Here is a 23,943-nt window from a genome sequence, read left to right as displayed (position 1 = left end):
AATCATAACATTCAAATAACCCCATACATATATCCCCCTCCCCCTCCCCCTCCCCCAGTCTCATTCGCCCGACGTTTTAAAATGACAGTCCACAGAAAATATGAACCCTAGGGGTACATAACAAATGCGATACGTTTCTGGTCATAATCTTTTTATTGGAACTCAAGCCTGAGTTTTCCTTTGAATTGACAACACCCTTATGGGTATTGAGATGAAGCTACTTATTCCCTCTATCAGAACTTCCTGGGACATTATAGAAAGGTAGACAACCTTATCATAGGTCTCTGCAGAATCTGGAAACGTGCTAAAATTTGGGCAAGCTCCCAGTCTGTTTTTCAAATGCTTATTAATTCAAGGAGCTAAGTATTCCAGGGTTTGAGCTGACTAAGTGGAGTGTCAGGACTGAACCCTCTGCCTGATTGTCAAACTCGGGAGTCCTTTAGATCCTATAACCTGAGTACCTCATTTTATTTTATAGTCAGTGGAGTGTCAGGGCTGGCATTTCATCTTCAGTAAAGTTCCAGGTAAAACTAAGGATATAACACAAAAAGACAATTCTCAAGGTTTCTAATTTGAAATTCTTCACAGCCTCTTCATTTCTTTGACTTACGATGATGAGAAATTTCAACTTAAGAGAAGTATTTCAACAACCAGTATAAGAATGAATGGTTTGATTGTATGCACATAATTAACAATTTTTCTTTTAAAGTTATGCTTCTTTTTGTTTTTACGTAGACGTACACCACTATATCTAAAGAGTGGAACAGACAGGATTGGGCAATTGTACAAGAAGGCTGTGTATAAACAATTTACTGATGGAACGTACTTGACTGAGATTCCTAAACCTAATTGGCTGGGATTTCTAGGCCCAGTGCTCAGGGCCGAAGTGGAAGATGTGATTATTATTCACTTTAAAAACTTTGCATCTCGCCCCTACTCTGTGCATCCACATGGAGTCTTCTATGAAAAAGGTTCTGAAGGTAATTTTGCTTCATAAAAGTGAAATAATGTTCATTTATGTAGCACCTTTTCCAACCAGGAGATCCCAGTACACAACAGCCATCGTAGGGATACAAGGAAGAACTTTTTCCTGTTCCTTAAAACACTGACATTTGACTTAGGCACTGAACTAGGTTATTTCCCATTAATATCATAACATAATTTTAACTGACTTTTTAAAAGATGCTATACAACATTATAACAAATTTCCAGGGAATTTTACTTGGAAATTAGTAAGTCTTCATGTTATTCACCTTTATTTCACAAATGCATTGCACTTAAATAAGTTTTTAATGTTCCACCGAGAGTAAAAGGGACATTGGCATGCTATTCTCACAGTCTATTTTCACAAAGTTGGTGTTGTGTATTTAATATTTCAGTAATATCTGAGTAATATAGTAAATATATTGTTTGATTAAGCATTCTTTGTTTACATAATTCATTGCGGGTTATATGTGAATGGCATACATCATTACGCCACCATGCCATAAAAAGAAAATGAATGGAATAAGACATGTTACATCTGCATCATACCACCCTGCTACACTGGGCTTGGTGGAATGGTTTATCCAGAGTCTAGAGAAGACGCTGTGAGCAGTGTCAGCAGAACACACTACACTGGCACTGAATCAGAAGTTCGCCAATTTCCTCCTTGCATATCACATTGCAGCACTCTCCACAACCAACAACTCACCAGCTATCCTGTTCATGGGTCTTCCCTTGTACTCATGACTGGCTCTTCTCAAACCCAATCTCAGAAGGAGTACACAGGACAAACAGCTGAGGCACATTGAGGGCTCCTCAAACAAGGAGGTTTGATGTTTCACTCCTGGACAAGCAGTCCCGGTGAGGGACTACAGAGGTGATCAAAGGTGGGTACTTGGAAAGATTAAAGTCAGAACTAGACCGCTCTCCTACACAGTGGAGATTGCAGCTGGAGATGACACATTGATCAGCTGAGAAGAGTGGATCAATTGTTGGAGAAGAAAATTGTCCTGAGGTGTCAGAACCACTTCCTGCAGTCTCAGAGTCAACTCCTACAACCACCATGGAGGAGACCCCAGAACCCGAGATTGTTTCACAGCCACAAGTCTCCCCTGCCAAACAGAGTGACCTCCCTCATCAGGAAAGATGTTTGATGTGCCTATAAGAAGTATTCACCCACCTTGGATGTTTTCACACTTTTCATGTGTAAGGGGTTTCTGTTTTTTTATGTCATGTGTAGTCTAATTAAAATGGCTTCTTTGTTATGTTATAATTGAAAAGGCCTCTTTGTTATGTTAACGGCTGAGAAAGTCCTCCCGCTAGCAGTTTGTTTGGATCACGGTACTGATAAAAAGATGTTATGAACCAACTGGGATAGTTGTTATGTTTTTGGTGTGTCTGTAAGATATTGTATGCGCGGGGTTTTGGGGCAGAAGGTGGGAGAGAGAGACAGAGGATGAACCAGGTGCTATGAGTCCACTAATGGGGTCGCACCCAGAGCGGGGCGTTCAGCGAGGACAGGACACGGAGACGGACTTGTGTGGAGCGTCTGGTCGACCACCGTTGTTGGTACCAGGCGGCCGGTCGAGGTGGTCCGAGGGGTCGCAGGGTGAAGAAGAAGGGTCCTGAGCTCCAACTGTTTGTGCACGAAGAGATTGAACTTTGATAAGTGTGGCACCTTTTATTTTCCTTTTATATTTTATTCTCTATTAATTATATAGTTCCAGTAATATCTATAAACTGTAAATCATTTAATCGTATCTGGTGTATTGTCTGTTATTTGGTGGTGTGGGGTACATCACATAGCATCCACACAAACTGATTACCCAGTTTGGCAGGGCCAAGGGCTGTTTCCCTAGATGACAGCGAGCGAAGCGACCCTGAGGCTGGCTGGAGGGGGGGGGGGCTTCACATAAATAGATACTGTATATAAATAAATATATTCTCAATATATGTGTATATATATGTGTGTGTGTGTATATATTTGTATATTTATGATTAATTCTATATTGACTTGGATTATAGCTAAGCAGGGAGGAGTGTTCAGTATTTAATATTTCAGTAAAGTTTGAGTAACACCGTAAATATATTGTTTGATTAAGCATTCTGTTGTTTACATAATTCATTATGGGTTGAATGTAAATGTACATGAATGGTATATGTCATCACATCACTACGTCGTATGTGCGTGCCTCACTAAAGTAAAACTGAACATACACGAGTTATCCCCAGCTGCATTTTTTTTTCAATTATTTTTGTGTTTTGGAGTTACATGGAAATTTAAAGTGCGCTGCCATATTTCAATGAAATAATGAAGTCCTGTAGCAAAGGAGACCGATGGCAACCCTTGTACTATTCCGTACATGCATAGCTCTTATTGTATCTCAATACATGAGATCAATCTCTAAGCATTTCATTCAGATGGTTATGAAAATGTATAACTTCCTTAACCTTCTTAACTGTCTTGTGGTTTTAAGTGAGATTGGCAACTAATATCTGTAACAGAAAGATACTCTTTTATGATTTCTGTGACTCTTGTAGGACGCTCGAGTTTGCAAAGAGGTAGTTTACAATTTGATGTGCACTAATTTTTTCCAACATCGCCTGATTTGGATTTATTATATTTTGGTAAATTTAATCTGTACCCAAAGAGCATACATGTCAGAGGTAGAAATGCATGTGAAGTAACATGGAAATGGACAGTTTAAAATTCTAAATGGTACTTCTTTCTGTTGGAGACTTAATTCTTAATCCTTCTGGACGTTAACGTAAAAGAATATTGTTGAAAAATGTGAAATGAACTGTTAATAACTATTAATTAATTGCTGCTTTCATCCTCAGTCTTTGCCATTGGGACATCTTTCATTTCAATCTTTCCTTGTTCATCATTGTTGTGTATTTAATATTTAAGCAATGTTTGAGTGATCTTGTGTGCATGTATATTGGTTGATTAAGCATTCTTGATCATTTAAATAGTTAACTACGAGTTACATGTGTGAATATGTGAATTGCATACATCATCACACTACCACATGATATGTGCACGCCTTGCTTAAACTAAACACAAACAGGCTCACATTTTGGATGTATTTCAAAGTGAATGGCAAATTAATTAAAATGGTATTGGATACTGTTTCAGCCATTCCTCAGAGTTAGTTTGAAGGGCATTTCAAAGCTACTGAATTAAAGTCTGCAGATATCCAGCTAAGAACTTGTACTGGGGAAAAGATAACTCCTGTGGGAATGACATTCGTAACGGTGAAATACAACAACTAAAAAGTCGCATTGAGCTTTTATGTGGTATGAGTCCCTGCATTGTAGAGATGTAATTGTCTGAAAAAGCTACAAGTCGATTGGATATCCATCCACTATTTGCATGCCACATCGCCTGCAATGTAGCCAACCGAAAACGAATTAAGAAAGATACTGGGTGATGCCACAGCAGTCAGAAGCACTTTCTGCAGTCCCAGAGTCAACTCCTAAAACCAGCACAGAGGGCGCCCCAGAACCTGAGATTGGTTCACAGCCACTAATCTCACCTGCCAAGCAGAGTGAAATTCCTTGTCAGAAAAGACGTTATCCCACAAGAGTAAGAAATCCCCCACAGTGGTTAAATCTTTAGGTCTGAATGGGACAATGGAAAATTTACTATGCTGTGGATGTCTGTACATAGCAGTTGTATTACATGATATAGTGTTTATACAGTTAAGTGTATATACACAATGTATATGTGTGTATATTTTTTTTTGATTAAGCATTCTTTGTTTAAATAATTCATTACGAGTTATATTTACAAATACATGAATTGCATATGTCAACTCGAAGTTAGACCTGCATTTTGGATCCCTGTATTTTCCTTTGGATTAGTTTAATATTTTGAAGTTACAGAAGATAAGAATCACCTTATTTAATGAAGATTTGCTATGTTCGGAGATTGCATTTGGTTGTTAACTAAGACCATTCCAGTTTTTGTAGTTTGAGAGCTTCTTTCTTTCAGGTGCTTTTTATCCTGATGGTACATCTGGTAAGCAGAAGATGGACAACGCTGTTCCGGCAGGGGGAAACCACACTTACAGATGGACAGTGAAGGCACAATATAGACCGACAGATGCTGATCCCAACTGCTTAACATGGATTTACCATTCCCATGTGGATGCTCCCAAGGACATTTCATCAGGTTTGATTGGAGCACTGTTAACATGTAAAAAAGGTACAGTCACTCATTGGTTGTTCAACCATCTTAAAAACTAAATTCCTGGGTTTGGGAGGTTACAATGGTTTTGATTTGACTGACGTGCATTGGAGAAGATTGTCAAGGTGGAAAACGTCTATTTTTACATAGCTAGCCACACAATACCACTGTTCCAAAGATTCTTTTACACACCAGTATAAACAAAGTCCTCTACCCTGCCAGCTCAGCAGTGGGCAGGTCAGCCATGATCTCAAAGACCGCCAACTGAAAATTGGGAGTGGGAAGGGAATAGGGTCTGAGGCATCTGAGGGGGTGGGTTGTGATGCAGGAATGCTATAGGACACTGGGCATCAGATGAGCCTTCAGGACTGGGGTGGCTGTGCTAGAGATCAACGTGGGGTTTAAAAGTAGAGCTGTATGGAGATTTAAAACAAGGTGGGTGGTGTTAGTATGAGATATTAGGCTAAATCTTCAGGGAGGCCTAACTTGCACAGAAGTATGTGCTGTGAAGATCTACTTCAGCATGCATGGGCTGTGTCATTTGCAGGATAGGCTTGTCCAAGTTAATTAGCTGCCAGTGACTGTACTATATGCTGTTGATGGCCTCCCTGTACTTACATGTTATCTGCACTCTCAGCATGGTCCAAAAATGGCAACTAACTCAATTTCTATGCTAAGATAAATGCAACAGAATTTTTGCTTAAATTTGATTGTATAAAATCCGAAAATGTTCTGCTGTATAATAGAATTTCTAAGCTGGCGTCTTTGTATTGTACCAAGTACCAGCAGTGAGTTTGCAGGTTTGGTGGAATTGTAAATGCTAAATCAACTCCGTAAATTGCAGAGTTTCTCCTGGACAGTTCGGCAGATCCTTCAGAATTGTAGATTCATTCTGTGAAGGTACACCCGCACCATAAATGTGACCAAATCCATCTAGCACAGCAGTCGCCTCGGTTTATTTTTAACCTGGTACTGAACTATTCCAGAAAAAAAACTTCCACTGTCCAATGATAAATTAATCTATTGTTTGACTCTGATACCAGTTAAGTGGCTTGATCAGTGGATTTAAAATGTTGCTGACTCCAATTATTTGTGGCATTTCTTTCATTACCACTAACATCAGAAAAGGACAGGAGAGGCTCAAATGGAGTATAGGTGGCAGGGTGGGGCAGTCGGGTTGAATGTCAGTGATTTATATTTGATGTAACTGGGAGCGTACATTTCAGAGTTACAGACTTTCACCTCCTACCGATTTCTTCCTCCGGAGAAGATTAATTAGTAAAATGAAGATGAAATTGGGCCACACCACTTCTCTACTAGGAAGCTGCTGTTAGCAAATTAGCTATGTTACAATGTACTCCACATACTTCATTTGACTCCACTGGAGGAGAAACTTTGGCCTAAGATGCAGATCAACGTGAAGTCATTTTTTTTAATACCAGCTATTGCAACTACTGCTATTTAACAGTAGCCGGGTCCTGGTGCGAGTTATGAGCTGTTGTTTAGACAGTTTAAATGCCAGCCCAGATCGGAGGTGAGAGCTGATTTCTCTCCCTTTCAGTGCTGTTCACTCCTCTCTCCAGGGCGCTGGAGCCTTTTCCTGTTCTGTTGTTTGGTCAATTTAAATACTGGCGCAGATAGACTAAAAAGATAGGGTATCGGGATCTGAGGCGAGAGCCGATTTCACTCGCTTTCCGTGCTGTTCACTCCTTTCTTCATGGTACTGAGGCTATGAAGACTGCCCCGGCTGCTGTGCTCCATGCCAGCTAATATGGTGAATTGTTTAGTCAGGCCTTGGGCCTACTCCAGGCTGTTCCGGGGTTTGGATCTGAGGACTGAATTTGGTTTGGAATATTGTTGTTCGCTTCCATTGTTTGCTTGTCTTGTGTGTTTTTTTTCTTTCTCTTGTGCATCAGGTGTTGGTCTTTTATTTTTTTTATCTTTAATTAGCTTCTTTTGGATTTCTTGCTCTGTGGCTACCTGTGAGCAAACAGATCTCCAGGTGATATAATTTATACATTCTTTGATAATAAATGTACTTTGGATCTTTGAATTTTGTTGCAATGATGTGTCCAAAGCAATGAAGAAGCATGTAGTGATGGTTTAGGAATTAGAACATCAGAACATTTTAAAACTCAAAAGAGGAATCCTGACTCTATGAAACTCACAAGGAGTTGCTGAATTTCCTCCACAATAAGCAGAATTGTGAAAGCTGTGCTCCATGATATGATTCAAGGTGAAAGGATTTTTCACAAAGCCATGGAAACAAGTTGTTTTCAGTTGTAGTTTGTAGAAAAATTTTTAAAAAATTTCCTCAGGACTTGATGAAAGCATCTCAAAACATTGTAAGAGGTGTTATTGATGGAGACACTGTTATCATTTTCTAAAATTCCAATCATTTTACAATGGCTCCTATAGATTGGAAGGTACAAATGAATGCCCATTCTTTAAGAAAGATATGAAAGAGAAACTACAGGTCAATGAGTTTGTTATCAGTAGAAGACAAAATGCTTGACTCCATTATTAGAAAATAATAATAGGATTGTCAGAATTAATATTTAGGGAATTGAAATTATATCTGATAAACATCTTAAGAGTTTTTTTTGAGGTGGCAACTCTCAAGCTAAGATATCTGGAACTAGGGATGATGAGTTAACAATTCAGGACTGAGGTGAGAAGAAACTCTTCTTCAGTTAAAGAGTAGTGAATATTTGAAATTGACAGGACTGTGGAGGATCAGTCACTGTGTTTAAGGCAGAGAATGGTATTTTTCAAATATTACGGAAATGAAGGGATGAAGAATAAGAGGAGAAAGTGTTAATTAAGTATAAGATTTGCAACGATCTCATTGAACAGGAGTGTGAGCACAAAAGGCTAAATGGTGTATATCTCATCTCCGACATATGCTAGAGGTACCTAGTAATGTTTTAATAGATTAGTCCACATTTTAGTTTAACTAGACTGAATTGCTTTTTCCTGAATTTTGACATCTCCTCATTGACAGTCAACACAGGCATACCTCAGGAATGCCCACTTACCCTGCTGCTCCAGCCTCTGTACCTAGGCTCGTGACTTTGTAGCTTGGCACAGCTCAGATGCCATCAACAGTCACTGATAATGCCACTGCTGTTGGCAGAGTTTCAGATGGTGACGAGGAGGCATACCAGAGTGAGATAGATCAGCTGGTTGAGTGGTGTCACAACAGCCACCTTTCACTCAGTGTCAGTAAGACGAGGGAATTGATTGAGGACTTCAGAAAGGGGAAGTTGAGGGAACACACACCAATCCTCCTCGAGGGATCAGGAGTGGAAAGGATGAGCAGTTTCACGTTCCTGGGTGTTGACATTTCTGAAGATCTAATCTGAGCCTAACATATTAATGCAATTAGGAAGGCACACCAGCAGCTATGTTTCATGAGGAATTTGAGGAGATTGTAGCAAATTTGAGGAGATTCTAGGAGATGTTAGGAGATCTAGCAAACTTCTACAGATGTACTGTGGAGAGCCCCCTGGCTGGTTACATCACTGCCTTTTAAGGAAACGCCAATGCACAGGATCAGGAAAAAACTGCTGAGGATTGTCGTCTCAACTAGTTCCCTCATGGGCACTAGCCATCCCACTTTCGAGGATATCTTTAAAAGGTGATGCTTCAAGATGGCGGCATCTATTATAAAGGACCTTCACCACCCAGGACATGCTCTCTTATTACTGCCATCGTAAAGGAGGTACAGGAGCCTGAAGTCACACACTCAACATTTTAGGAACAGCTTCTTCCCCTCCACCATTCGTTTTAAGAATGGTCCATGAAGCCCATAAACACTATCTCATTATTTCGCACTACTTTTTGATATTTCTTTTGTAACTTATAGAAATTTTTTAAAGCACTTGCACTGTACTGCTGCAAAATAACAAATTTAATGCCTTATGTCAGTGATAATTCTGATTGATGGCAGATTAAAATGTGTTCCCTTCAGGGCAGTGGAGAGCTGATTAATGTTAATGATACAAGCTGAAAAATGATCTAGTACATGGGTGAACGTCTTTGATGTATGTGGTCTACATTACAAATAGTCTGTAAATGGATTGTGTCTTTGACAGATAACACTGACTGCACTATTCTGTTTACACTTTTCCAGGGACCTTTGATGAGGTGACACTGGAACGGAAAGACGTTGACCAGGATTTTGTTTTAATGTTCTCCGTTGTGGATGAAAATCTGAGTTGGTATCTAGATGAGAACATTAATAAGTATTGCAGCATGCCATCCACAGTTGACAAAGATGATGAAGACTTTCAAGAAAGCAACAAGATGCACTGTGTGTATTTTATCAGAATTTCTGCTTCTTGTTTACACACTTGTATGCAGATGTTTGTATCACTTATTTCAATGATGAATATCTAGTGACTTGACTTGAGTGGTTTTCCACTAATATGATTTTAATTTATTTCATTAAAAATGAAATAATGTGAGTGCAGAGTGCAAGTAATGGATACACAACCAATTAGTGACTCTTGCATAGTGACTCTACCCTCTGTGGAAATAATTTCATCGCATCATGGAATCCATAGATTAACTTCGGGAGTTTTCATATTGGCTCTTGTTCTTTTTCTGTGTCCTGTGCCACTGAATCCTTCCCAATCCAGCTCAGGCGATGACATATCCACTTTAGAGTGGATTTGTACCCAGACTAGGAAAAATTCTGGACCACTTCCATGCCCCTTCCAGTCACTTGTTAATGCTCTCTTTCCTTATCAATATGAACCTCCTCAACTCCCACTCCAGATTGTCACCTTTCTATTCTTAGTGCCCTGTGTTCCTGTTCGATTTTGCAGCTCAGTTTTAAAATTCTACTTAAGAATGTAACAAATACGTGTTGAAAATCAGATGCCTCTTGAGCTCTGTCTTTTAATGTAGGCATTGCTGATCTAATCTTTGGCCTGAACCCCCAGTTTTTGCCCCTTTGACTCCATGTAACTTTGAATATAGTTAATGGCATAATAACCGTAGCTCAAAGATTCACAAGAGAGGACGTTCTCCCTTATTTCAGAGGTGAGTGGTTTAACCTTTTAACCGGAGACTTGGCTGTCTGGTTCTGGATTGTCACGCTTTCACCAGCTCTGGATCCCCCCAAGTCTGGCCTCTGGTCTACTTCTTTCACCATCGGAGGCTGTACCTTTACCTTTGCAGGCCATTAACTCTGCAATTACTTGACCAAGCTGCTACTACTCTCCCCTTACCTCCTCAGAGTTAACCTTTTGAGTTAATTTTTGTCTGAATTGCACTCTTAAGTGAATTTTTAGATATGTTGACTGTTATAACTTGAGACTTAAGTCCATGGTACGACTGATCTTCCACCGTGGCCACTCTCCCAGTTTTGAAGCTCCATTCGTGGGCTACCGGTACCCTAAATTCCTCTCTCAGCACTCACCAGAGGTCTATCGAGTTACCCACTATTGACAATTTTTCAGTCAACACCTTAACTCTTCCAGTCTCCTCATTCACAAGTCTTTCTGCAGAGTTCTTCTGTTTTTTTTAAGACCTGGTATTTGAGTTAAACAATATGCAACTTTAATGAGATTATTAAGGGAAAGCAAAACATTTGGGTTTGAAATTGCCGTTGAATGTTGTGTTAGACACGAAATCCAGTAGCAGTCTGCTTATGCATTTTTATTCTGTTGAATTTCAAATGCAGGCTCTCTATAGTGCAGGATACCATGTAAAAATGTCTGCTCCCATATGGTCTCAAGATCCTTCTGCAGAATAGATTGTCATTGCAGTACGACGTGCCTGCAGATAAATTCCTGCTGCATTTTCTGTTCCAGGCTTTATGTTCTAATCTTCACCTCTGCTATAACTTGCTCTTATCCTACTTCGTATACCCTAAAATCATAGCACAAATATGGCGTTTGAATCAATGAACAAGTGTTTTCATTAATATTTTCACTAGTAATTAAAATGTTTCACTTTACATTTTTGCGTTGACTCCTCAGCGATCAATGGCTATGTGTTTGGAAAGTTACCTGGCCTGAACATGTGCAGAGGTCAGTCTATTTCCTGGCACTTGTTTTCAATTGGAAATGAAGCTGATGTTCACTCGGTGTATTTCCACGGCCAGACTTTCATTAACAGAGGGCACAAAATGGATGTTGTTAGTCTCTTTCCAGCTTCCTTTGCCACAGTGCAAATGTTTCCTAGAAATGTTGGAATATGGCTACTAAGGTGCCAAGTCAATGACCATATTAAAGGTGAGAAAGTAACTTTCTGAATTACTTTAACTATTATTCACTTGGGATGCTGGGCAGAATTTAATGGTTGAATTTAAAATTACATTAAGGTTATATTATAATTTATTTTCTTAGCACTGAGACCTAGTGACATTTTGTGTGGTTAATACAAAATCTTATACTAGAATTGTGTCCCTTTCAATCTAAACTAAAAGGTGGTATAAAATTGGTTTTAGATGTCCACACACAGGTCTTGATGTAATAAATGCAAATTGAATGGCAGTTAACAGAGGATTTTCTCAACTTTATTTCTTATGAAGTCAACAAAAATACAATGGAGGATCAATATAAAACAAGCTGCTAACATGCTGTCATTCATTTTACCCATTCTCACAAATCGATATCTACACTGATGACTTCCAACGATACATGCTACTGAAACTGATTTTAGCTCCTGGACTGTAAAAAGAATATTTAAAGTAATTTAAAACTGGTTTTAATCTCATATTTTCTATTGGATTTCAAGTGTTTATGTCTATTATGGAATTGCAGAAAATGCTAACCCTAAGTGGTTCTGCAAACATTACTTTTCTGGATGTTCTGCTGCAAGAAGGGAATAAAGATTTGGAGCCGGAGAGGGTATAAAACACTTTTATAGGGGAAGGACAATGAATATGACCCAGGCTCCACCCCATTGTGAATAGATTGTAAGATGAATCTTTGGTGGCACCTTAGGCTGCTCCAAGACATTTCTGAGATTTTTTTTTTGACTTACAAAGCCAGTGACCGTTAATTTTTTGCTGGTGTAAGATGGATAATCCGGGTTGATTTTTTTTTCCCCTATAGGAAAGACCTCAGTAAGAGCCAGAGAGGTTAAAAAACTTTTATCCAGTTAGTTCTCTGGAGACTTGGCACTGCTTTAGGTTGAGTGGGTACGGATGGTTCTTGGCACAGACCACCTTGGATTGAATGCTGTGAACAGTTTGAAAAGCTGGGTTGGTAGGCTAGCTTCAGGTTTCAAGGCATTGCTATGGTACATTACTTCATTGAATCATTTCTGAAACTTAATGAAAAACAATAATTTGGTTACAGAGCCACTCTACCAGCAAGAAAAAAGTTCTTTAGGAGAAGGAAGCAGGGATGTTAAACTGTTCAATATTTTTTTCTTGAATTGCTGTGCCCTCATAAATTTGAACTTTCACTTCCTAGCCTTAATATTTTTTTTTATCTTTCAGCTGGTATGCACGCATTATTTGTGGTGCAGGATTGTAACCGCAATGTTTCAGAGATTACACTAACTGGCAAAGAGAGAAGGTACTTCATTGCAGCTGAGCTGGAGAGGTGGAAGTATGCCCCCACAAACAAGAACTCATTTAATGGTCAGCCACTAGATGCAGAAGGAAGGTAATTTTAAAAGCAACCAACTTATGATTAATAATACTAGCTGAAAATCTTATCTTCAGTTTTGACTTCATAATTCACCCCCTTGTAAAGAAATAGATTAGCTTTGCCTTGTACAGATCTTTGACGATAAGTATGAATTTATTTATCTTCAGTTGAGGGCTTGTGTATCAGAATAGATCTACCTTTTTTGGTGCTTAAGTATTCTAACAGAAAAATGTTTCTTTTATGGTTTTCTAGTGTTGTCCGGCTACCAACCCCTTTAATACTACGAAAAAGACACAGGATCATATTTTGCTGACATTTTTGCATTAAATAAGTACATAATAACAGTAAATCTGTGTTATTGGCTAATGACATATACAGCCCATTCTTTTTATAATTTCTCTACAGAAGTTTAAGTAAATCCTTCTTTTATTTTCCTTAAATTCTGCTTTGTATACGAAATTATTTATCCTTGTTTCTTTCTCTTTTTGAGCATGATTTTGTTTTCAGTTACCTCATCAGCATTGTTGGATTAATAGGGTTGAACAGGATTAGAGAATATTATGTTGGATTAATCTAAAGGAGTTCTTTGAAGATGTGGCTAATAGAATTAATAACTGTGCAGCAGTGGATGTCTTGTATTTGAATTTTCAGAAGGTTTGGGATAAGTTGCCACAAAGAAGGTTTAGTCAACATGGAGTTGGAGGTGTTACACTGACAAGGACTGAAAACTTGTGCTGAGATATATCCTAGGTTGCACTAGGACACATCATCAGTGATGTAAGCTGGGGTCATCGGGTGTTTCGGGTCTTTCAACGTCAGACAGGGTTGATCAGGCCCTGGCTTAAGTTCTAGCAGCATTGGTCCACGGGTCACATCTCTTTGTCCATAGCCAACTGGGGGCTCGCAAATACGAAGAGGAATGCATCAAACTTCAATAGGATCTGAACAGGCTCGGTGAATGAAAAGAACAGATCAACCCCTTTGGCGCATAAACCAAGTGAGCAAATTACTTTTAAAACAGTGAGTGATTGGGTTAATGGCCAAAGGAGTTGTGCACAAGTCACTGAAGCCAACATGCAGGTCCTGCGGGTGATTAAGAGGGAAGGTGATCAGTTGGACTTCATTACAAGAGAGTTGAACACAGGAATAAGGAAGATTAACTGAAATGATACCAGGTCTTAGAGAGACTGCAGTTGTAATACTGAGAATAATTTGGGTCTCCTTTCCTCGTAATTCTTGTACTGTCCATATTGGGAATGCAACAGTGGTTTCAGAGGCTTGGTTCCAGTGATAGTGGGTTTGTCATATTATGGGGGATGATTAGACTAAACCTTCATCGTGGCATCTTATCCAAAACCTTCTGAAAATTCCAATACAACACATTCAATTGAACTCTATGGTCTCTAGAGTTCAGGAAAGAAACAAATGATTTCTTTCAAAATTACAACAGTTGTTCAGGGCTGGATATAAGGAAGATGATTCAAAGGAAAGCCAGCAAAAATAATTTAGTATTAAAATATGTAGATATCACAACAAAGCTCAGGAGATTTGATCCAGAGGTTTTAGTCTTACAGTTATCCCTGTAGGAGGTTGGAATAAGTTGATGATAAATTACTTGACTAGGGGGTGGTGACAATCCCAAGGGGATGTAGAAATTTTAGTTACTGGATTAATTCAATGCAGAGATCAATAGATTTCTAGATATTAAGGATTTGAGGGATGTGGGCGTTAAGCAGGAAAATAGTGTTGAGCTAGAAGATCATGGTTAGCAGAGCAGGCTTGAAGGGTCTTCCTTTGTTCCTCTGATAATTCAACAGATTTTCTGTTTAACCTTTACAATGGGAAGAGGTTAGTTCCAAGGGCAAAGGGTGGTTTTCACACTTGTAACTTTATATCTGTATGCCATAATGTTTTTCTTTTTTTTGATTGAAGGGCATTTGTAAATATTAATATCCAACCTAAAAGCCTGTGTCAATGATTTATGGCTGGACAAATATATGTATTTGTCCAACCTTAAATCTTGTATATCTGAGCATGAATCTACAACATTGTCATTATTTGGGACTCTGTGAGTAAACTGTGCTTATCAAGCCTGTCTTCAGAATTTTGGTACTTATTTAATGTTTGATGAACTGGACCTGGTGGAATCGAGATTCATCGTCACCGAGGAGGACTTTAGAAGGGCCTTCCTGAAGATAAATCCAAGGAAGACGACGGGCCCAGATGGTATCCGGGGACGGGTTCTCCGGGCCTGTGCAAGCGAGCTAGCTGGAGTATTTGCTGACATCTTCAATTGCTCCTTGCTTCAGTCTAAGATCCCTTCATGTTTTAAGAAGGCAACGATAATCCCAGTGCCGAAGAAGAGCAAGGTGGCATGCCTGAATGACTATCGACCTGTGGCTCTGACATCAATTGCTATGAAGTGCTTCGAGCGATTGGTTATGGCACACATCAACCACAGCCTACCGGTCAACCTCGACGCATTGCAATTCGCCTACCGGAGCAACAGGTCAACGGCAGATGCCATCTCTCTGGCCCTACATTCCTCCTTAGAACACCATAGAATAAAGACACATACGTAAGGTGTATATATATGTATATATATATATATATATATGCTCTTTTTCATTGACTACAGCTCTGCCTTTAATACCATCATTCCAAATAAACTGATTCTTAAGCTCTGGAACCTGGGCCTTAGCACTCAGATCTGCAGATGGATCTTCAACTTCCTCACAGACAGGACCCAGGCTGTAAAAATAGGGGACAAGCTCTCCTCTACAATCACTCTGAGCACTGGTGCCCCACAAGGCTGTGTACTCAGCCCCCTGCTGTGCTCAATGTACACCCATGATTGTGTAGCCAAGTTTCCATCAAACTCAATATATAAGTTTGCTGATGACACAACAATTGTAGGCCGTATCTTGGGTAATGATGAGTTTGAGTACAGAGAGGAAATTAAGAACCTGGTGGCATGGTGTGAAGACAATAACTTATCCCTCAAAATCAGCAAGACAAAGGAATTGGTTGTTGACTTCAGAAGGAGTAGCGGACCGCACGACCCAATTTACATCGGTGGTGCGCAAGTGGAACAGATCAAAAGCTTTAATATCACAAATGACCTGACTTGGTCCAACCAAGCAGAGTTCACTGCCAAGAAGGCCAACCAGCGCCTTTACTTCCTGAGAAAACTAAAGAAATTTGGCCTGTCCTCTAAAACCCTCACTAATTTTTATAGATGCACCGTAGAAAGCATTTTTCTAGGGTGCATCACAACCTGGTATGGAAGTTGTCCTGTCCAAGACCGAAAGAAGCTGCAGAAGATCGTGACCACAGCGCAGCACATCACACAAACCAATCTTCCGTCTGTGGACTCACTTTACACCGCACGCTGTTGAAGCAGTGCTGCCAGGATAATCAAAGACATGACCCACCCAGCCGACAAACTTTTCATCCCTCTTCTCTCCGGGAAAAGGCTCAGGAGCTTGAAGACTCATACGGCCAGATTTGGGAACAGCTTCTTTCCAACTGTGATAAGACTGCTGAACGGATCCTGACCCGGATCTGGGCCGTACCCTCCAAATATCCGGACCTGCCTCTCGGTTTTTTTGCACTACCTTACTTTCCATTTTTCTATTTTCTATTTATGATTTATAAATTAAGTTTTTAATATTTACTAATTTTTACTATTTTTAGTATTTAATATTTGTAATCCAGGGAGTGGGAAGTGCAGAATCAAATATTGCTGTGATGATTGTACATTCTAGTACCAATTGTTTGGTGACAATAAAGTATAGAAGTATGTTGTTTATATTTTCTTTTAGTGATTCTGAGATCTTCTTCAAGAAGAATGCCAATCGAATAGGAGGAGAATACTGGAAAGTACGATATGTTGAATATACTGATGGAACATTTAGCACCAGAAAAGATCGATTACCAGAGGAGAACCATCTAGGAATACTTGGTACAACACATGATTTACACTTGCTATCTTGTTTTCACTAGTTGAAAACAATCAAGGTTACAATATTTTAATTCGTTTTTAGGCCCAGTGATTAAAGCTGAAGTTGGAGACACCATTATCGTTACTTTTAAGAATAATGCAGATCGGGCCTACAGCATTCAGCCTCACGGGGTGTATTTTACAAAAGAGTTTGATGCAACAAGATATGCTGATGGTAAGGTAATGCATCACTTTCTGTTGCAGGCTTTCTAACTTGAAATGTTCCCGTTTGTTTTTCGAATACTACACATTTGAACTGTTTACAAAAAACAATATTTGATATCAATTCCTTTTTTATCCTTTCAATCATAAGTTCAAAATGAATCTTCATTGCTTTACTCTTCTCTTCCCCCTCCACACCCTCCTGCCCCGTCATCTGCCCTCGCCTCCCCCATCATTATACACCCTCCACCTCCCACTGTTGCCGCTCCCCCCTCTCCCTCACCCCTCTTTGCATTTGCAGAGTATCTTTTAAAACAGGTACAGACAGCAATGGGTTTGGACGTCAATGTAACGAATATAGTCTGGAGGTCCTGGGTGGCATATTATAAGAAGGCAAATGGGTAAAGTTAGTGCTCATGAATTGATGGGGATAGAATGGTGTGGTTGGCCTTCTAGTTGAAATGCATATGAATTAAACATGCATGTTAAGTGGTGAGAAGGGCCATCGCTCCATCTTAACGCATATGTTTAATTCATATATATTTCAACAAGATCGTCAGTTGGGGCATTGAGTTTCATATAGTGATGGATGAGATCAGCGTTGCTTATTGATTGCAAACTCAGTCGGCTACACACACGGCAATAGAACAAGCATTGGTTAGTGCGTGATAAAGCGATTCATCTGACAAAACTCGTGCACCATCTGTGCACAGTACTTCCCTCCTCCTCCTCAGTCTCCCGCAACATCTAAAAGACCAGCAACACTGTTTTGAATTTCCCGCTGCTCGTCTTTTTTGTAAGGGATTATCTCAAGTGGAAGTATTTCTTGGAGTAAAGTGCATCAGCTATATAGAACTTAACAGAAGACTAATTAATAGTTTGCTGATTCAAACTGCTAATAATAATTTTAAAATAATTGTGGTAAAAGGCTATTTTTTATCTGTTTAAATTGAAATGTTAAGATTTTGCAAGAAATGGTTCATCTGTTAAGCCCGGAACATCCTTCACCTATAAGTGGACTGTGCCACAGCATGTCGGACCAACAGTCAACGACCCATACTGCCTGACTTGGATGTACTATTCAGCCACCAGTGTAGTGAGGGACACCAGTTCTGGCCTCATCGGGCCATTGCTCATCTGCAAGCAGAACACATTAAATCCAGACGGTTCACAGGTATGTATTAGACTCTGTTTTTGTAACTCTCTTTTAAGTAGGTTTATTTTGTGACTCTCTTTTAAGAAGGTTTATTTTGTGACTGTCTTTTAAGAGGGTTTATTTATTTTTCATCAGATTTATTGGTATAACCTTTTCTTTCACCTGTAAAATGCTGCTGTGTTTTTGTCTGTCTTTGCCATTTTTGACATGTGTAATACAAATTGTTTTAAATGGCTTTCTATAGATCTATTAGCACAAACAGCATCTCATTTATGCACTAAATGAGCATGGGGAAATCTGAAATAGCAATATACTGTGCTTGGTATATAGCCTTACACTTTTAAAAAAACTATTAACAGTGTTCCAGGTAACCTTGCTGTTAATTGTGCAAGTCACCACAAGGAGCAGGGACTCCAAGAGCAAGGTCAACAGGAAATCGTACCTCACAAATTAGATTGAGTTTTTTTGAAGAGGTAACCAAGAGGATGATTGACCAACAGTAGTTGGTGTCTCTGTTGACTTCAGCAAGGTCTCGAATGATAGGCTGGCCCAGAAAAATAGATCATATGGATCCAGTATGAGCTAACCAATTGGCTACAAAATTTCTTTGGTGGTAGGAGTCAGAAGATTTTTTTCAGATTAGAGGTGAGCCACGGGTTTCAACACGATGTCCACTATTTTTTGTCTTCTATATTGTTTATAATTGTTTGTGCCACGTGTGAGTGAGGCGAGGAACAGAAGGATTATACAGATCAATATGTGGCTGAGAGGATGGTGCAGGAGGGAGGGCTTCAGGTTTTTAGATAATTGGGCTTTGTTCCAGGGAAGGTGGGATCTGTTCTGACGGGACCGTTTGCACCTGAACTGAAGAGGTACTAACTTTCTTGCAGGAAAGTTTGCTAGTGCTGCTTGGGGGGGGGTTTAAACTAAATTTGCAGAGGGCAGAGATCCAGAATGTGAGAGAGGATAACGAGATGAAGTATGGAGGACAGGTGGGGACTACATGGTTCCGGAATATTAAGTGTGAAGTAGAGAAAGGTGAGGCGGAACGAGTGATAAGGAGGATACATGTGCAGAGGGATGGTCTGACGGAGCATGGAGTTAAGTATGCAGAAAGAGCAAGTAAACATAAAAAGGACAACAAAATTCAAGGGGCGTATAGCCCGGTGAGAGTTCGGGGAGCTGGATTATGCACAATAGGCTGTGATTTAAACAGAGAGAGGAGAAATGGGTTAAAAATTCTATATCTGAATGCACCAAGTGTCAGAAATAAGGCGGATGAGCTTGAAGCTCAGGTGCGAATGGGTTGGGATGTTGTTGGGATAACGGAGACATGGCTGCAGGGCGATCAGACCTGGGAATTGAAGGTACAAGGGTATACGTGCTATCGAAGGGACAGAAAGGTGGGCAGAGGGGGTGGGGTGGCCCTATTGGTGAGGAATAAGATTCAGTACCTTGCAAGGGGGGACATAGAGTCAGGAGAAGTAGAGTCAGTGTGGATAGAACTGAGGAACAGTAAGGGCAAAAAGACCCTAATAGGTGTTATCTACAGGCCCCCAAACAGTAGCATGGATATTGGCTGCAAGTTGAATAGGGAGTTAGCAATGGCATGTGGCAAAGGAAATGTCGCAGTAGTTATGGGGGATTTCAACATGCAGGTGAACTGGGAAAATCAGGTTGGTACTGGACCCCAGGATAGGGAGTTTGTAGAGTGCCTACAGGATGCATTTTTGGAGCAGCTTGTACGAGAGCCGACCAGGGATAAGGCTATTCTGGATTTAGTGTTGTGCAATGGACAGGATTTGATAAGTGATCTTGAAGTAAAGGAGCCATTAGGAGGTAGTGACCGTAATATGATAAGTTTTTATCTGCAAGTTGAGAGGGATAAGGGCAGATCAGAAGTGTCAGTATTGCAGTTGAACAAAGGAGACTATGGAGCCATGAGGGAGGAGCTGGCCAAAGTTGACTGGTCGGATATCCTAGCAGGAAAGACAGTGGAACAGCAATGGCAGGTATTCTTGGGAATAATGCACAAGGTGCAAAATCAGTTCATCCCCCGGAGAAGGAAGGATTCAAAGGGGGGAAAGTGGCCACATTGGTTGACAAAGGAAGTCAGAGATAGCATAGCATTAAAAAAGAAGTATAACAGAGCTAAGGTGAGTGGGAAGATGGATGATTGGGAAATTTTTAAGGAGCAACAGAACTTAACTAAAAAGGCTATACGGGGAGAAAAAATGAGGTATGAACGCAAGCTAACTAGGAATATAAAGGAGGATAGCAAAAGTTTTTTTAGGTATGTGAAGAGAAGGAAGATAGTTAAGAACAATGTTGAGCCCTTGAAGAATGAATTGGGAGAAATTGTTATGGGAAACAGAGAAATGGCAGACGAATTTAATAAGTACTTTGGATCTGTCTTCACTAGGGAAGACACAAGCAATCTCCCAGATGTATGGATGGGCCAAGGACATAGGGTAACAGAGGACTGAAACAGATTGACATTAGGAAGGAAACGGTGATGAGTAGACTGATGGGACTGAAGGCTAACAAATCCCCAGGTCCAGATGGTCTGCATCCTAGGGTACTAAAGGAGGTGGCTCTGTAAATTGTGGATGCATTGGTGATCATTTTCCAATGTTCCTTAGATTCAGGATCAGTTCCTGAGGATTGACGAATGGCTAATGTTATCCCACTTTTTAAGAAAGGAGGGAGGGAGAAAACAGAGAACTATCGCCCTGTTAGCCTAACATCAGTAGTGGGGAAGATGCTAGAGTCCCTTATTAAAGATGAAATAGCGGCATATCTTGATAGCAGTGATAGGATTGGGCCGAGCGAGCATGGATTTACCAAGGGCAAATCATGCTTGATTAATCTATTGGAGTTTTTCAAGGATGTAACCAGGAAGATAGACGTGGGAGATCCAGTGGATGTGGTGTACCTTGACTTTCAGAAGGCATTTGATAAGGTACCACATAGGAGATTGGTGGGTAAAATCAGAGCTCATGGCATTGGGGGGAGGATATTGACATGGATAGAAAACTGGTTGGCAGATAGAAAGCAAAGGGTAGCAGTGAATGGGTGTTTCTTGGAATGGTAGGTGGTGACTAGTGGGGTGCCACACGGCTCGGTATTGGGACACAGCTGTTTACGATTTACGTCAATGATTTAGAGGAAGGCATTGTGAATAACATCAGCAAGTTTGCTGATGATACTAAGCTAGGTGGCAGTGTGACATGTGATGAGGATGTTAGGAGAATTCAAGGTGACTTGGATAGGCTGGGTGAGTGGGCAGAAACTTGGCAGATGGTATATAATGTGAATAAGTGTGAGGTTATTCACTTTGGGAGCAAGAACAGGAAGGCAGATTATTATCTGAACGGTGTGGAGTTAGGTAAGGGAGAAATACAAAGAGATCTAGGAGCACTTGTTCATCAGTCTCTGAAGGTGAATGAGCAAGTGCAGCAGGCAGTGAAGAAGGCTAATGGAATGTTGGCCTTTATTACAAAGGGAATTGAGTACAAGAGCAAGGAAATCCTTTTGCATTTGTACAGGGCCCTGGTGAGACCACACCTGGAGTATTGTGTGCAGTTTTGGTCTCCAGGATTAAGGAAGGACATTCTGGCTGTGGAGGAGGTGCAGCGTAGGTTCACTAGGTTAATTCCTGGGATGTCCGGACTGTCTTACGGAGAGAGGCTAGGGAGACTGGGCTTGTACACGCTGGAATTAAGGAGATTGAGGGGGGATCTGATTGAGACATATAAGATCATTAAGGGATTGGACAAGATAGAGGCAGGAAATATGTTCCAGATGCTGGGAGAGTCCAGTACCAGAGGGCATGGTTTAAGAATAAAGGGTAGGTCATTAAGGACAGAGTTGAGGAGGAACTTCTTCTCCCAGAGAGTTGGGGAGGTGTGGAACGCGCTGCCTCAGAAGGCAGTGGAGGCCAATTCTCTGGATGCTTTCAAGAAGGAGCTAGATAGGTATCTTATGGATAGGGGAATCAAAGGTTACGGGGACAAGGCAGGAACTGGGTATTGATAGTAGATGATCAGCCATGATCTCAGAATGGCGGTGCAGGCTCGAAGGGCCAAATGGTCTACTTCTGCACCTATTGTCTATTGTCTATAAGAGAATGTAGTTGGTGTGGTCAGATGATATCAAAATTTGTGGTGTAACGGACAGTGAGGAAGGATATATAAGGTTATAACAGGATCTAGATGAACTGGGGAATTGGACCATGAATGGTCGTTGGCATTTAAGCTAGACAAGATTGAAGTGTTTCATTTTGGTACATTAAAATGGGGCAGGAATGCACAGTGATTGGTGGGACCTGGAGAGTATTGTAGAATGGGGTACCAGTACACAGTTCCTTGTAAGTGGCCACACAGCTAGACAGGGCAGTAAAGGTGGATGGCGCAGAGTGTGAAAATTGTGTCATCACGTTCCAACTGTACAAGACGTTGGCAAAACCGCACTTGGAGTACTGCGTGCAGTTCCGGATTCCTTGCTATTGGGAAGATGTGATCAAGCTGGAGAGGGTGCAGAACGAGGAGCGCAAGGATTTTATGGGGCTGGTGGGCTTGAGTTATAAAGAGAGGCTGGAGAGCAGGGGTTCTTCTCCCTGAAGCTTGGGATGTTGAGAGTAGACCTTGAATGGATGTATAAAATCATTAGAGCTCTAGGTAATGTGAATACTTAGTCTCTTCTTCAGGGTAAAACTGGAGGGTTTAGATTTAAGGTCAGAGGGGAAGGATTTAAAGGGGAACTGAGGGGAAACATTGTCACTTGGAGGTTGGTGCAGCACCAGCTGTCAGGAGAAGTGGTAGAGGCAGATGTAATTTCGACATCCAAAAGACCTTTAGACAGATACACGGGCAGAAAAGGTTCAGAGGAATATGGGACAAGCAGGCACTTTTTCAGCATGGATGAGCCAGGCCAAAGGGCTTTTTTTCTGTTTTTATAGCTCTGTGACTCTGAGCTAGGCAGCAGCAGCAACCTGGAATTATCCTGAGGAGTGTGATCCTGATTTCAATGTGGACTAAATGCCCAAGATGCACGTGATTGAATTTGAGACCTTCAGATGTCAGAGGTTTCAATGAGGACAGAGGATACCGTCTGAGTCCTGTCCTTTTAAATGGGGTTAGTTAAGCCTCATTGTTCTATGTGCAAATAAGAACCACCAGTTTTCAGATAAGTCAAGTTGAAAATATCATTGCAGATGAATTTTGCAGGTTGTATTTGTGCTTGGGCAAGTGCAAGGCCTGAAGAATGGTGCTAATGAAAATTAAAATCTCACGAGGCAACCAGGAATGTCTGCAGAACTGCTCTAATCCAGGATAACCTGACTTCCAACTGCATAGCTGTACTGTTTTTGGAATTGTGAGAATAAATTTGTGGCTCCATCTCAAAAGCAAAGCCATCTCTCAATAATTCTTTCAAATATCTGATTTGACTTTAAAATGTGTCGACTTCTCTCTGTCTAAGCATTTTCTGTGTACTGATATCATAAACCTGACCACGCTCGTCCGACTGGGATGAGACTGAAGACACGAGAGTCCATTGGATCGTTTACCTCAGTACAGTGACAAGCACTCTGCACCAGACTGTTCCTGCATTTCCCGCAGACACATTGCCATTGGGAATTCAGTAGAGGGAAAAGAGTTGTTTTCGAGGGGATGCTGCACAGATTTCCCAGATAGCCTGCGAAAGCTAACCGCAGGATGCCTTTTAAATGTTTTCAGCATGCTCGGTAGCCATTTCATTAGTGATTCATCCTGGAAACATAGCCAAGAATTAGTCATGCAGCCAGGAATGAACACACATGCGAATGAAGGCA

At 40.6% G+C, this 23,943-nt stretch overlaps 1 protein-coding gene across 2 annotated transcripts in view; it reads left to right on the top strand.

Annotated features, from left to right (window-relative positions):
- LOC134349478 (ferroxidase HEPHL1-like) overlaps window positions 1–23,943 on the top strand; it is a 79,180-nt gene that overhangs the window by 14,505 nt on the left and 40,732 nt on the right. For both annotated transcript variants that reach the window (XM_063053850.1, XM_063053849.1), the window contains exons 2-9: window positions 736–980; window positions 4,982–5,194; window positions 9,312–9,491; window positions 11,167–11,421; window positions 12,636–12,804; window positions 16,614–16,753; window positions 16,836–16,967; window positions 17,917–18,128. In XM_063053850.1, the coding sequence (XP_062909920.1) occupies window positions 736–980; window positions 4,982–5,194; window positions 9,312–9,491; window positions 11,167–11,421; window positions 12,636–12,804; window positions 16,614–16,753; window positions 16,836–16,967; window positions 17,917–18,128 (1,546 nt within the window). The remainder of the gene's footprint in view (window positions 1–735; window positions 981–4,981; window positions 5,195–9,311; window positions 9,492–11,166; window positions 11,422–12,635; window positions 12,805–16,613; window positions 16,754–16,835; window positions 16,968–17,916; window positions 18,129–23,943) is intronic.

Source organism: Mobula hypostoma, chromosome 7 (assembly GCF_963921235.1).
Source record: "Mobula hypostoma chromosome 7, sMobHyp1.1, whole genome shotgun sequence".
Classification (NCBI taxonomy): domain Eukaryota; kingdom Metazoa; phylum Chordata; class Chondrichthyes; order Myliobatiformes; family Myliobatidae; genus Mobula; species Mobula hypostoma.
This window is presented reverse-complemented; position numbering and strand designations above follow the sequence as displayed.